The 13,569-nt window shown below is 36.6% G+C and overlaps 1 protein-coding gene across 5 annotated transcripts; it reads right to left on the reverse strand.

The window, feature by feature from the left end:
• Positions 1-95: 95 nt before the first annotated feature.
• Positions 96-13,100, reverse strand: LOC101477396 (membrane cofactor protein). 5 transcript variants are annotated; one of them, XM_024806427.2, is made up of 13 exons: positions 12,968-13,100; positions 12,153-12,251; positions 11,831-12,019; positions 11,565-11,664; positions 10,697-10,770; positions 10,426-10,605; positions 10,122-10,301; positions 7,134-7,220; positions 4,607-4,795; positions 4,137-4,190; positions 3,142-3,214; positions 1,655-1,720; positions 96-1,370 (listed from the first exon to the last, which is right to left on the reverse strand). In XM_024806427.2, exons 2-12 carry the CDS (start codon positions 12,211-12,213, stop codon positions 1,663-1,665), a joined length of 1,245 nt encoding a protein of 414 aa, XP_024662195.2. In that variant the 5' UTR covers positions 12,214-12,251; positions 12,968-13,100; the 3' UTR covers positions 96-1,370; positions 1,655-1,662. The 5 variants fall into 5 exon arrangements, with proteins under 5 accessions (XP_024662195.2, XP_024662198.2, XP_024662197.2 ...); XM_024806430.2 differs by lacking the exon at positions 7,134-7,220; XM_024806429.2 differs by lacking the exon at positions 1,655-1,720.
• Between the last annotated feature and the right edge of the window lie 469 nt (positions 13,101-13,569).

Raw genomic sequence — 13,569 nt, forward strand, 5'->3', positions numbered from 1 at the left:
ATATATTTATAAAAACAAAATCAAAACTTCCTAGCATAATATGAAGAAATCAGTGGTGAACCAATACGTTTTTTTTATAACGGTTGAGTAGCAACAATAATTTACTCATTTTATTTGGAATTTATTAATCCAATTATAAATCTGTAAAAGCTTGTGTACATATATGCACATTATCAAGAGGAGCTTGGCACACAGTTGTCTTCATTCATTTTATTAATATAAAATTTTGTCCCAAAGAAAACAATTTAAATCTACTTAAAAAGGAAAAAAAAGATTTCATTTGAATAAATAAATATTAAGCAAGGCAAGTGTGCTAATACTCAAAATATTTATCTTCATGTCCTGAACAGTGAGTAGTCAAAAGATCATTAACAAAAACAAAAAACTGATGCAGTGACAGGCTGATATCCACAAAGACGTTTAAAAGACATGAAATCCAAGTTTAAGGTTTTTTTTCTCCCCCTTGTCAATGAAACCTTGAAACTCAATCCCAAAGAGTTGATTCTGTTCATCGTAGCATTTCCAGTGGGAGAAACGTTTCATCACTCATCCAAGTGACGTCTTCAGATGAACAGAATCAACTTTTTGGGATTTCCTTTCCTGGATGATTGAGCATACATTAAGAGACTTTAAACTCATTTTGGCAAATTCAAAAAAAACAAAACAAGGTGGTGACATTATTAGAGGCCAAACACTGCAGGAAGTTTTTACACCCAATAACTGGGGTCACATTTACGAAATTCACAACTATTTAAATGAAGCACAAGCTAAAACAATTAATGATGCCTTACATTTAGGTTTGGGGCCATTTTACAGATCCAACTTCTTTTCCCCCCCCCCCTTTCTTTCTGCAAGTCGTAAGTACAGGACTGGTTCATCAACCAGCAGTCCTATATACACACCAAACTGTTCCAACAAATTTATTTGATCCAAATGAGTAGTTACATGGTATCTAATTATTTTGGCTAAACTTCAGTTAAGCCATATGACAACCAAACAGACAATGTGCTAATTTTGCTTATTTTACACCATCTGTTTAAATGAACTACAATGGTCAAGTGGTGTTCCTTTACTACAGTGCAACAGATAAATTAAACATAGAATTTAAGCTTTTCTGATAAATATTTATACGTTTCTTCCTAATGATCAGAATACAGAAAGTCATGAGACAAGCCACTTGAAGCATAACATGTCCCAATCCAAAGATGTTTCTCGGTCTTTGGAAACCAATTTTAAGAGAGTTGCTCAGAAACTTCAGGCAAATGCGTGCACACGGAGGGCCTGTACATTCAAGACTGGTCCTTTGGCATTCTTCTTAGGAAGCTGTTTTTATAGACAGCAGTCGTGGAGTAGCCAGGCTGCCATGCTTACTGAAAAAAAAATAAAGTAAATAAATAATTGTAATTATATACTTTTTGGAAAAGTCTAAAACCCCCTGCAAACCTGTAGAGAAAGGAAAAAAATGTTTGAGTACTGAAACAGTTGTTTCACAAGTTCAGCCAAGGTAGAAAAAGAAAAAAGACCATCACTGAACATACATTATGGACATGAGTGAAATTATATGACAATGTATATCTACATTATCACATTAATCTTATTATTTGTTTGTTTTACATAAATTAGCTCAAGTGTTCTTCAAGATCCATCATCTTACCGAGAATGCTACAGTACTTCCTCTCCAACATTTGTAGCATCTTTGTCAGTATTGCCTCTTCGAGTGCTGTAATCCAGTAATGACTGGTCAACATTATTGATAATACACAACAAAGCAAACAGAAAGCTACATGGAATGAAGAAGTCCACAGAAACCACCACATGCCTACATACCACTCATCCACAAGGACCACCCCACACAAGCAGCACCCGTGCCAGCAGCTACTCTTTCACCTCTTATAGTCAAAACAGCCAAATTTGTTTGATGAGATACAAAATATTACCTGTTCATTCCTGTTAGCAGAAACAAACAGGTCAATAAAACTTCATCAATAACAGCATATTTGGCTTTTTTTTTTTAAGACTCCAATCAAAGCTAAAATAAATAGCAAATTAATATCAATGTTCCAAAACGTAATTAAATCCTTCATGCGACTAAAGAGATTACAATATACTTTGTAAACAATGCCTACATACTATTTGGGCTGTTTATATTTCTCTTATAAATACAAATAGTGATAAGATTCTGCAGGAAGAAACGATTATACCGCCACCAAATGCTCCCTTGTCACATTTAAAAAAATAAAATAAATAAATATCACTGAATAACAACCTCCACCGTTTTACCAGTTTATCGCAGACATTACTGATCCTAAAAGCAAATTTAACTCTAGCACCCCAATCCACGATGAATATTTGAACACAGCAAGTTCTATCCTCCACTATAGATTGTATTATATGTATGCGAATCTACCTCACTGATACCCTCAGTTTGTCAAGTCCAACACCGAAGTGTAAGACTTTGAAGTCCACAACAGGAAAGCCACCGAGTTTCATACAACGCTTCTCTGGAAATATGTCACTGGTATGGCACACACTTCCCATTGTACAGGTAAATTTAAACAATAGAAAGTTTTAAAAATCCAAAAAATTAGATGCATTTCTTTTGACCATATTCACAGCCCTGAAATCTAAGAATTAGCTATGGTACATAAGCTAATGCAAATGAAACAAAATCTCTGTCGTGGTATTCACAGCAGTCGCATTGCCTCAGAAAGGGACATAGCCAAGCATCAACATATGAAAAATGTTGTATGTAACAACACAATTTAAACCACTACTCACCTCATTCATCATTTTAAAACACTACATGCTTTACTACCAGCTGAAATTGGCTGGGTTTTTTTTTTTTTAATTTAATTGTGATTATCAAAAATGTGATTAAAACCAGCATAGGTCATTTGAGACTGAGCTAAACCCTACAGCTCTGTGTAGGAAAAATAACACTGTAGTAGAGAAATACATTATCCAGGAAGCCTTGCGAAAAGTACAAAGTTTCAACATGCAATACTCAGATTATAGAAAGCTTGGATAGAAAGAAAAGCCGGAAAATTAATGAGTAGCTGAGAAGCAAACAACACAAAGCCATTACAAGGACAAAGCTATTTCAAGGGTTAGTCAGCAAAGTTCAATAAAACATAACTTTACCGCTTTTTTTTGCTGTTTTTGTGGTAAAACACACAACAAACAACAACAATGCCTCCAACGATGACGATGGCCACTTTGATGGGGCAGAGGGGAAAAATTAACAAAAACAAAAAACAAAGAAACATTTAAAAAAAAAAGCAAAAGCTTAGTGACTGAAAACCTATTAGATGTCAATAAGGCCACAAAGGTAATAATGACACAAGAATATAGGAGACTGTTATAATGATGATACAATTTTAGATAAAGATAATCCTGGCAAATAACTGAGTAGTATTTAACAAAAGAAGGTGGAAAACAAAATCAGACTTGTCAAATAGTCTTCAAGTGAGGAGACAGTCAATGAAATAAACCAAGGTAAAGAATTCTCGTTAATTTAAAAAAGAAAAAAAAAAGACTGCATTCTTCTGCAATCTTGTTATTTTCAATTTTACTGAAATGTGATCCCCTTTGGACTGTGCAGAACATACTATGAACATACTATAGTTGTTAACTCAGGTAATAAGATAATAGGTCACTAGTGTGGCATAACTACAGTTATTATAAATCACTTTAGTGCAGAACTACACTGGTTTACAAAGCCATCATCCGTTTTTTATACAAACATTTGCAGCTTGTTTAACTTTCCATCAGACAGAGGTGTGCTGCGGCTGCAGGACATCCTAGACTTAATGGTTTACCAGCATTGTGTATTGATAACATTATATAAATAATTAGTGTAACCAACAAGTTGACCCAATCACCAACTGTAATTTTTTTAATGTACAGTCATTAAAAGAAAGGCAAAAAACAAAAAACAAACCTTAATATAACATCAAAGAAAAAAAAATACTATATTATACTAAAATACTGCCATTTAAATACTAATTACTCATATGTTCTCAATGTGTATCATAAAAATATGATAAGCATGCTGTAATATAAACATAATCTTTTTGGTTCACGCTCATGTTTGTACATTCACGATCTACTATAAAAGTTCAAAATTTCAAACTTACCCAAAACGCCAATAAGAACACGATTAGAACTGCCACTGCCACTTCCACTGTCCACTGGAGGTGAAGCAAAGGAAAAAAAAAAGAAAAAAAAAAAGACAAACACCAATGAAAACCAAAGGAAGAGACAGCAAAATTGCTAAACTTATACAACTGACCCCTGAGTACACTGAAAAGTCTCTTTCAATCCCTGTGAACTGCATGCTTCTGGTTTATCAAAAGCATGCTTTCCATTTGTTATTTGAAATTTAAAAAATACATTAAAAAAAAAAAAAAATCTACTTTCAGTATATGATGAAACTGACATTGAACAAATATACACCAAAAAAAAGTTGAAGTTTTTTTTTTTTTAATCTATTTTAACTTAATAAAATAACAATGTAGTTTAAAAAGGAAGCCAGTTTTTTGACCATGTAGAGTATTATCTGATAAAGCTAATCACATAAAATATTTATTATTAACATCTGACTTACGTGCACATTCTGGAATTCCTGGTGACCACAGACCACCTTTTCCACATGTCTGGGTACCTGATCCGGTTAGCTCGTATCCAGACGGGCAGCTGAGAGTCACCGTAGCCCCATGTCTATATGGAGGTTGAGAGCTCACAATCACCTCAGCATTTCTCTTTTTGGGATCTTCACATCCTTCTCCAGATGGAACTGTTGAAAATATAGCAGTTTATACATATTTCCAAAAAAAAAAGACATGTTCAAACAACGTTAAGATATTTAGAGCACATGGAAACTGCTGCAAAGTTTGAGAAATAAACATAATAATCTACGTCATCAGATTTACATGAAAAATAAAAAATCCTATTAGTATGGCAAGTTTGATCACTCTTTCAAACGGTTACCATGTAACACCCAAAAATATATGTTACGATTTAGTTTTTTTTAAGCAATGGCACATTATGATGGTAGTATGACCTGCTGTGCTATACGTTTGGAGACAGTAGAACAAAAACAAACAAAAAAACAACAACATTATGCGGTGGCTGAAGATGCTAAGAGTTTTCTTGAGTGACCAGGGGAACAAGAGTTATATAAAGCATGTAGGAGAACCAGATTAGGTTCAATGGTTTGGAAATAAAGCAAGCGAAGTTAAGATGGTTTGTACCAAAAAGGGATAGAGGACATCCTGGTCAAAGGATGTGGAAAACAGAGCTGCCAGATGGAAAAATAAATAAATAAATTTAAAAAAAAAAAAAAAAAAAAAAAAAAAAAAAAATGCTGACCACAGAGGGTTTCTAGGTGTAGTGAAAGAGAACATAGAAATGATTGGTGGGAGGGAAAACAATGCAACTTAAAGAAGTCCAGACGCTTTTCTTTGCAAGCTCCTTTGACTACGATGACCTGGATGACTGAGAACCTTCACAGACACAACGGAAATCATACATGATTCCAAACATTTTTTTACAAATAAATAACTGCAAAGTGGGGTGTGTGTAATTATTCAGCCCCCTTTGGTCTGAGTGCAGTCAGTTGCCCATAGACATTGCCTGATGAGTGCTAATGACTAAATAGAGTGCACCTGTGTGCAATCTAATGTCAGTACAAATACAGCTGCTCTGTGACGGCCTCAGAGGTTGTCTAAGAGAATATTGGGAGCAACAACACCATGAAGTCCAAAGAACACACCAGACAGGTCAAGGATAAAGTTATTGAGAAATTCAAAGCAGGCTTAGGCTACAAAAAGATTTCCCAAGCCTTGAACATCCCACGGAGCACTGTTCAAGCGATCATTCAGAAATGGAAGGAGTATGGCACAACTGTAAACCTGCCAAGACAAGGCCGTCCACCTAAACTCACAGGCCGAACAAGGAGAGCGCTGATCAGAAATGCAGCCAAGAGGCCCATGGTGCCTTTGGACGAGCTGCAGAGATCTACAGCTCAGGTGGGGGAATCTGTCCATAGGACAACTATTAGTCGTGCACTGCACAAAGTTGGACTTTATGGCAGAGTGGCAAGAAGAAAGCCATTGTTAACAGAAAACCACAAGTCCCGTTTGCAGTTTGCCACAAGCCATGTGGGGGACACAGCAAACATGTGGAAGAAGGTGTTCTGGTCAGATGAGACCAAAATGGAACTTTTTGGCCAAAATGCAAAACGCTATGTGTGGCGGAAAACTAACACTGCACATCACTTTGAACATCCCCACTGTCAAATATGGTGGTGGCAGCATCATGCTCTGGGGGTGCTTCTCTTCAGCAGGGACAGGGAAGCTGGTCAGAGCTGATGGGAAGATGGATGGAGCCAAATACAGGGTAATCTTGGAAGAAAACCTCTTTGAGTCTGCAAAAGACTTGAGATTGGGGCGGAGGTTCACCTTCCAGCAGGACAACGAGCCTAAACATAAAGCCAGGGCAACAATGGAATGGTTTAAAACAAAATATATCCATGTGTTAGAATGGCCCAGTCAAAGTCCCAGATCTAAATCCAATCAAGAATCTGTGGCAAGATCTGAAAACTGCTGTTCACAAACGCTGTCCATCTAATCTGACTGAGCTGTTTTGCAAAGAAGAATGGGCAAGGATTTCAGTCTGTAGATGTGCAAAGCTGGTAGAGACATAACCTAAAAGACTGGCAGGTGTAATTGCAGCAAAAGGTGGTTCCACAAAGTATTGACTCAGGGGGCTGATTAATTACGCACACCCCACTTTGCAGTTATTTATTTGTAAAAAAAATGTTTGGAATCATGTATGATTTTCGTTCCACTTCTCACGTGTACACCACTTTGTATTGGTCTTTCATGTGGAATTCCAATAAAATAGATTCATGTTTGTGGCTATAATGTGACAAAATGTGGAAAAGTTCAAGGGGGCTGAATACTTTTGCAAGCCACTGTAGAGGATTATGATCTGCTGTGGCAACATATAAAGCAGGGGTGGGCAATAGTAGTCCCAGAACTTCATGCGCTCTTTGGGAAAAATGCACAACCTTGCTAAAAGGGAGGAAAGCTGGATATTGAGATCTTTATGAGCTTTAAAATGAACTGTACCTGTTGGTTTCTTTGGGGTAGAAGGGTTAGTAGTGGTTATGGTCGTAGTGGTTGTAGTGGTAGTAGTGGTAGTTGTTGCGGGTTTTGCTGCAGGAACAAAAAGTAAGTCAGCAGGGATGTGTAAAATCCCAACTAGAGATGCAACTATTTGATTGGAAAGGATAGGACATTGGTCTGATCCTCACTCAAAAGCCTGGAATAAATTTTGATTGCATATCTGCGACAACAAGCCAATCTATAGCCAAACTACAGTTTTGGCTGTAGTTTGGCAAACTACAGTTTAGCAATAGCCTAACAATTGACAAAGATCACTCAGTTTAAGTCTGGGTTGTTTACAACAGCAGCAGTGTGCTGATGTTCTAGGAGGACAGCTAGGTAGCTAAAACAACACAATGGAAACATGCAAGCAACCGCAGCTTTATAGATATTTCAAACTTGACATGACAAGACCTTTTGTTTCTAGGTTAGGAATAGTTTTTCTTCTAAGTGAGTTAAAAGTTCCAATGAAATCAATGCTTTCCCTGTTTGGCCTCTCAAACACATCAGATAAACTGATATGCCATTTATTATAATTACAGCCATAAATGTAAAGAGAATATGGATTAAGAATCATATATCAATAATATTTATTGGGCAGATTTTATTTCACAAAATTACGAAAGCAATGTTTAACCTGAACCGGATGTTCCCTTATAGATAAGAATGGTTCCTGGTGTTATCCCCAAAGGGACAAATACAGCTTTTTAAATAGGGTTGGGTATCGATTTCAATTTATTATAACTGCTTTGATTCTGATTCAATTTGATTCGATTAAATTTTGACTCAGTAACAAATATATTATAATTCTGATCATTTATCAGTACATATCCATACTTTTATATCTCTGTATAAAAACAAAACTGACACTTATGAGATTTCATCAGAGGTGTAAGCATCAAAGCAGATGCCTTTGTGTTAAAGTAACAGAGGATAAAACACAAAAATATGAAGGAGATTTTCCTGGCCTTGCACTTCATAGCAGATAACCTCCTTAAAAATATTCTGCAGTAGATCAAAAATGGAAGAAAACCATGAATCAGCAGATTAACATTACCTGATGCTGCTGAATTGAAGCAGAGCAAAGTTACAGAGGTTTTATTAAAAATACTGGTACGTGTTTTACGATTTGGCATCATTTGTAAAAGTTTACATTTCGTCAGTATTGAAGAACAGAAATTAGGCTCTCTTGTTGGAGGTAATTTTTGAAAAACAAAAGACAGCGGCCAGCAGCACTGTACACAACAGTAGACAAGTGCGTAATAAGCCAGCAAAAAACTGGAGAAAACAGATTTTTGATGGGAAACTGGTCTTAAAGTACACAAGGAGAGAGAGCTGTGCAGTAAGTGTGATTTTTATCATGGTGGAAGCAAAACAGCAAAAGTAAGAGAGAATTCATGATGATGTTTTTCAAACATGAAACGTCGTTTGGATCTTCTTTTGCTGCTGGTTGAGTTAAGTTTTACCTGCCCTCATTTGTTGTTTTAACTGTTTGTCAGTTGTTGAAATAATTTTGTGAGCTTTAACCTGAGATTCTGGCATTTCTGAAAAAATAAATTTATATTTAAAAATTGATTCAGTGAATAGATATCACATTATTCAAACTTAAATTATTTTGAAAAGGGAAAATCTTTTTTTTTTTTTTTTAAATCCAACCCTACTTTTTAATTCAAAGCTAGTATTGGACACACTTAATAGAGGGAGCACTCATCATGCTTTTACCAGTTGAGATCTGATACAGAGTAACTCTAGGTATTTGGTGAGATAGGTATTAGGGGTGCAACGATACACAAAATTCACGGTTCGGTTCGATACTTTGGTGTCGCGGTTCGATATTTTTTCGATACAAAAAAAATGTTCATGCCTTTTTAATTTGTCATTTACTAAATTTTCACGGCACATTCTGCACCACATCTCTGTGCTTTCATCATTTGTTTGAAGCCAGCTCACCTCCTGCAACTACTGTCGAGCGCAGATCCACTGAGCGCTCAACACAGACAGCACCGTCAGAAGGAAAGTTGATAAAATAAATTTAATATTTTGTATTGTTCGATACATATGCGTACCGAACCGAAAGCACTGTATTGAACGGTTCAATATATATCTCAATCTTTTTTTTTTTGTGTGTGTCAAACCAAACCAATGTCCCTCTGGCTCTTAATTCATATGATACCAAACAGAGCGTAAAAACAATCGAGCAAAACAGTCCGATCTTCTCAGTTCACTTTCAGCAACTTTGCACTTTGAAAGCATACAAAGAAAAGCAATTGGTGAAGCTGGCATGATATGCCTCTAAACTGCTGTGGCTTTGATTAGGTGATCATCCTTCATGCTATAATAGTTCTGCCACTAGATGCCAATTGAACCAATATCCACAAATCAGATCAGTGCATCCCTAGTAAATCATGTGGTCATTACCCAAAGCCAGGGTATCAGTTACAAACTGGAAAAGTTGAATAAAATTTTCCCAACAGGAACAGTTCATGCATAATATTAGCTTTATGTATGTTACTGATTATTTCTTTTAAAAAATGCTGAGCAATGATCTGAAATGGAAAGAATAATCTTTCGTAAATGCTTTAATTTAATCATGTAACTGGATATTTTCTTTACATTATTGAAATATAATAATGCAAGAAATCAAGAGTTAGCTGCCAAAATCCATGCATTGAATGAATGAGGAAAAGAAAGACAGCACAAGTCAGCAAGCTCCAGCTTTGAGCAGGTAACTAAAAGCTTGAATTATAACACCTTGCAACCAACATGTTTTGCTAGCATATGACGAGATTCAAAAGAAACCTCATAGGAGAGGTAAACTGCCATTCAGCATTTATCAAAAATGATCATTAGGAGGAGTTATGCTCAGAATTGCGGGTGAAGTTGCACTTAGAGCAAAGAGATGATCCGATTGAACTCAGTACATGCAAATAGATATTTTAATTTTTGACTTACGAATACACTGAGGAAGTGCAGGTGACCACTGACTATTTAGCTCACACATCACAGTCGCGGATCCAATCATTTTGTATCCAGTGTTACACTGTAATGTGACTGTAGACAAGTATCCATATGGAGGCCGAGCACCGCTACTCCACTGTCCAAACGAAATCTCTGGTTCCCCACATTCAACCTCTACAGGGAAAGAAAGACATTAGTGCAGTTGTCAAAAATGATCTTTCCATAATATGTATTAACCTAATTTATACTACACAAGAAAAACAAAACAAATTATTGAAAAAAAATTCAAAACACTTACTGATACATTTTGGAGGCTCAGGCTTGAATGTTCCATCATCCGAACAATCCAACTGTCTTGATCCATTACGTGTATAGCCGCTTTTACAGGTGTACACTATAACGTCTTTATAGTCATAGAGTTCTTTAATTGGAGTGAAAGTGCCATCCTGTACAACAGGTGGTGATTCACATTGTGTCACTGGAAAATAAAAATACAAATCTATCAGAATGAAAACAAACAGTGAGCTTTTAATCAGGGGTGTGACTTGTGTTACGACAAGACAACCAACCTTCACAAACAGGCAACCTGCCCGTCCACCCTTGGCTTCCACAAGTGAGTTCTCCTCCACCAACTGGCATATGACTGATTCGAGGGGAAAAGGTTAGTTTAGAGATTTGATTTCACATGACACAGAACAGCAAGTTTTTGTTTTTTTAAGACATGGAATTGCAACATTTTAGTGATTTAATATGCTACTACTAAATTCAATCTAAAAACTAATTATCTAAACACTGTTTATTAGAGCTAGCATTGTATTTTGGGAGCATTTGGGAGCAGGCTGAGGGTCGCAGATGCCAACAGACTCAATAAACTAATCCGTAAGGCCAGCAATGTTGTGGGGATGGAGCTGGACTCCCTCAAGGTGGTGTCGGAGAGGCGGATGCTGTCCAAGATAAAGACAATGTTGGATAACACCTCCCACCCACTCCATGACATGCTGGTCAGTCACAGGAGCACGTTCAGTGAGAGACTGAGATTACCGAAAAGCACCACTGAACGACACAGGAAATCTTTCCTGCCTGTGGCCATCTCCCTGTACAACTCATCCACTTAACACACTGTTTGCTGCTACAGCTACACATGTTTCTTGTTCAGCTATTTATTTATGAGTGACTTATGTATGTATGTATGTATGTATGTATGTATGTATGTATGTATGTATGTATGTATGTGTATATATATATATATATATATATATATATATATATATATATATATATATATATATATATATATATATATATATATATATATATTGTACTATTCTTAGTTAGTGTATTGTCTGTCTTGTCTTAATGTTGGTTTATAATGGAGCACTGTAACAAAAAATAATTTCCCCCAGGGATCAATAAAGTATTCTGATTCTGATTACTAACCCGGGGTTACAAATGAGCACTGCTTTATCACCAAATTCAGACCCAGGACGATATTCAATCTGTCCATTTTCAACTTCCCCCACAGGGCCACAGTTCTTCCCTGAAACAAGAAAAAGAAGGTTATATTGGAACTTGTTTTTATAACATTATGTGTAATCTCAACAAATATAGTCTACTATTTATGTAACATGTTTATGTGCTTAAACTGGCTGTGAAATGCAGCTGCAATAAGGAATTTGAATATCAAATCAAGTTTTAATATTCACGTTGGCATTTCAACCCCAGAGAGCTCCAACTTCCAGCAGTACAAGTAATACGTGGGGACCCTCCTGCAGACTCATATCCAGTGTTACAGGCAAAAGTAACTGTGGTCCCATCTGGAAAACTAGTTAGAAGAATGTCATTGCCCTTTAAATCCATATTTTCTCCTTTAGGAGGTCTGGGACAGTTTTGAGCTGTACTTGGGAAAAGAAAAAAAGAAAAAACATACAGACAAAAAAGAGAGAACATAATTTTAAGAACAGGGTAACCCAAGAAAAACACCATGCTGTGTTTACCGTGTCTCAAGCTAATCCGGACTGCACTCACCTTGAGCAGTAAATGCCAGAAAGACAAGACTGCTCAGCAGAAGGAATGCAGTAATACCCATGACAGATCTGACAGGTTAACTAAAACCAAGAGCCCTTTCTGGTACAAAACAAAGGCAAACACAAGAAAGACAATCAGAGATATTACTTGGTCATGATAGCTGGTACTAACAAGGCTCTCCATTGAATCAGGTCTGTCACTGCTAACACATTAACTAGCGGAAGGTAGCAGGTGCAAACATTCGGTCTTCGGTAATGTTTATATATTTCGCTAAACCAAAACCTTAACAGTAACCAAGTTTAGGTTTTAAAAATGAAATATTTGAAAATACTGCCTCCCCTCTCCCTTTGTCGCGGCAGAAAACAAACCTAAAGTCTTTCCATATTATACAACTTGAAGGCCACGATAGCTTCGGCTGGCCGATCAACATGTGTTAAACTAAATGACAGGTAGGTACGGGTAAAAAAAAAAATGGCCGTGAATTCTCGCAGGTCACGTATGCTACTCTCGGTCTTCCTGGAGCCAAAGATACCGTGAGTGGTAACACAGCACATTAATAATCGCGTAATTTAGCTTACAGGGGGTTAAGAAGATGTCACTGAAAGATAAAAAAAAATGCTGATTCCATCTGAATGTCTGCAATTTGGTCAAAATCCATAAACTGTTAAATCGCCTTCGGCTGCGTTAGCTAGCTAATTGTTAGCTAACTTAGCAGCAACGACGGATAAATACAATAATATAGCACTGTTATGGGGTCGACGCTTTGTTTTTGTTTTTTCGGTTGTTACGGACGGTTAAAACAAACGACACCATACCTTACGTCTGAACGCCAACAATGATGACCGCTAACAGTCCTGCTCTGAAAGGTTATTTCGGGTTTCTGCTTGTTTTAATGTGGGCTGCGTCTCCTTCTCGGAAGTAGGCGCGGTCAAACAGTGACGTGCCTGTCTTAGCCTTAGATTACAGCTCGCGTACTTTATAACATAATAATGAAATAAACGAAAGAAACAAAGCTCTTAAGTTTGTGTGGATTCACATAAAACGAGTGTAGTACTTGTAGTGCTACCAATAAGCCAAATGAGGGTTGTTGTACTTCCATCCATTTTACTTAGTAAATGTAGCACCAGGAAGAAAAACTAAATTAGTTGAAACCGCTGTATTTCTGAAATTAGTTTGTATGCTATAACCGTTTTTTTGTTTTTTGTTCTGTCTTTTCTGAACATAATACGCACAAGTTTATGAGCCCCACCCACCATAAACCCAACACTTCCTTATTACTCTGTTGTTCCATACTTCACATAAATATGCAGTTTTCCCTTCTTAAAGCAGTATTAATAGGACACAGCACGAGACCTGTATATAAAAAGACACATACACCTTTAAGACAATATGAAAGTGCAGGCTGTTCTTTACTGTC

The sequence above is a fragment of the Maylandia zebra genome, linkage group LG20, assembly GCF_041146795.1.
Source record: "Maylandia zebra isolate NMK-2024a linkage group LG20, Mzebra_GT3a, whole genome shotgun sequence".
NCBI lineage: Eukaryota > Metazoa > Chordata > Actinopteri > Cichliformes > Cichlidae > Maylandia > Maylandia zebra.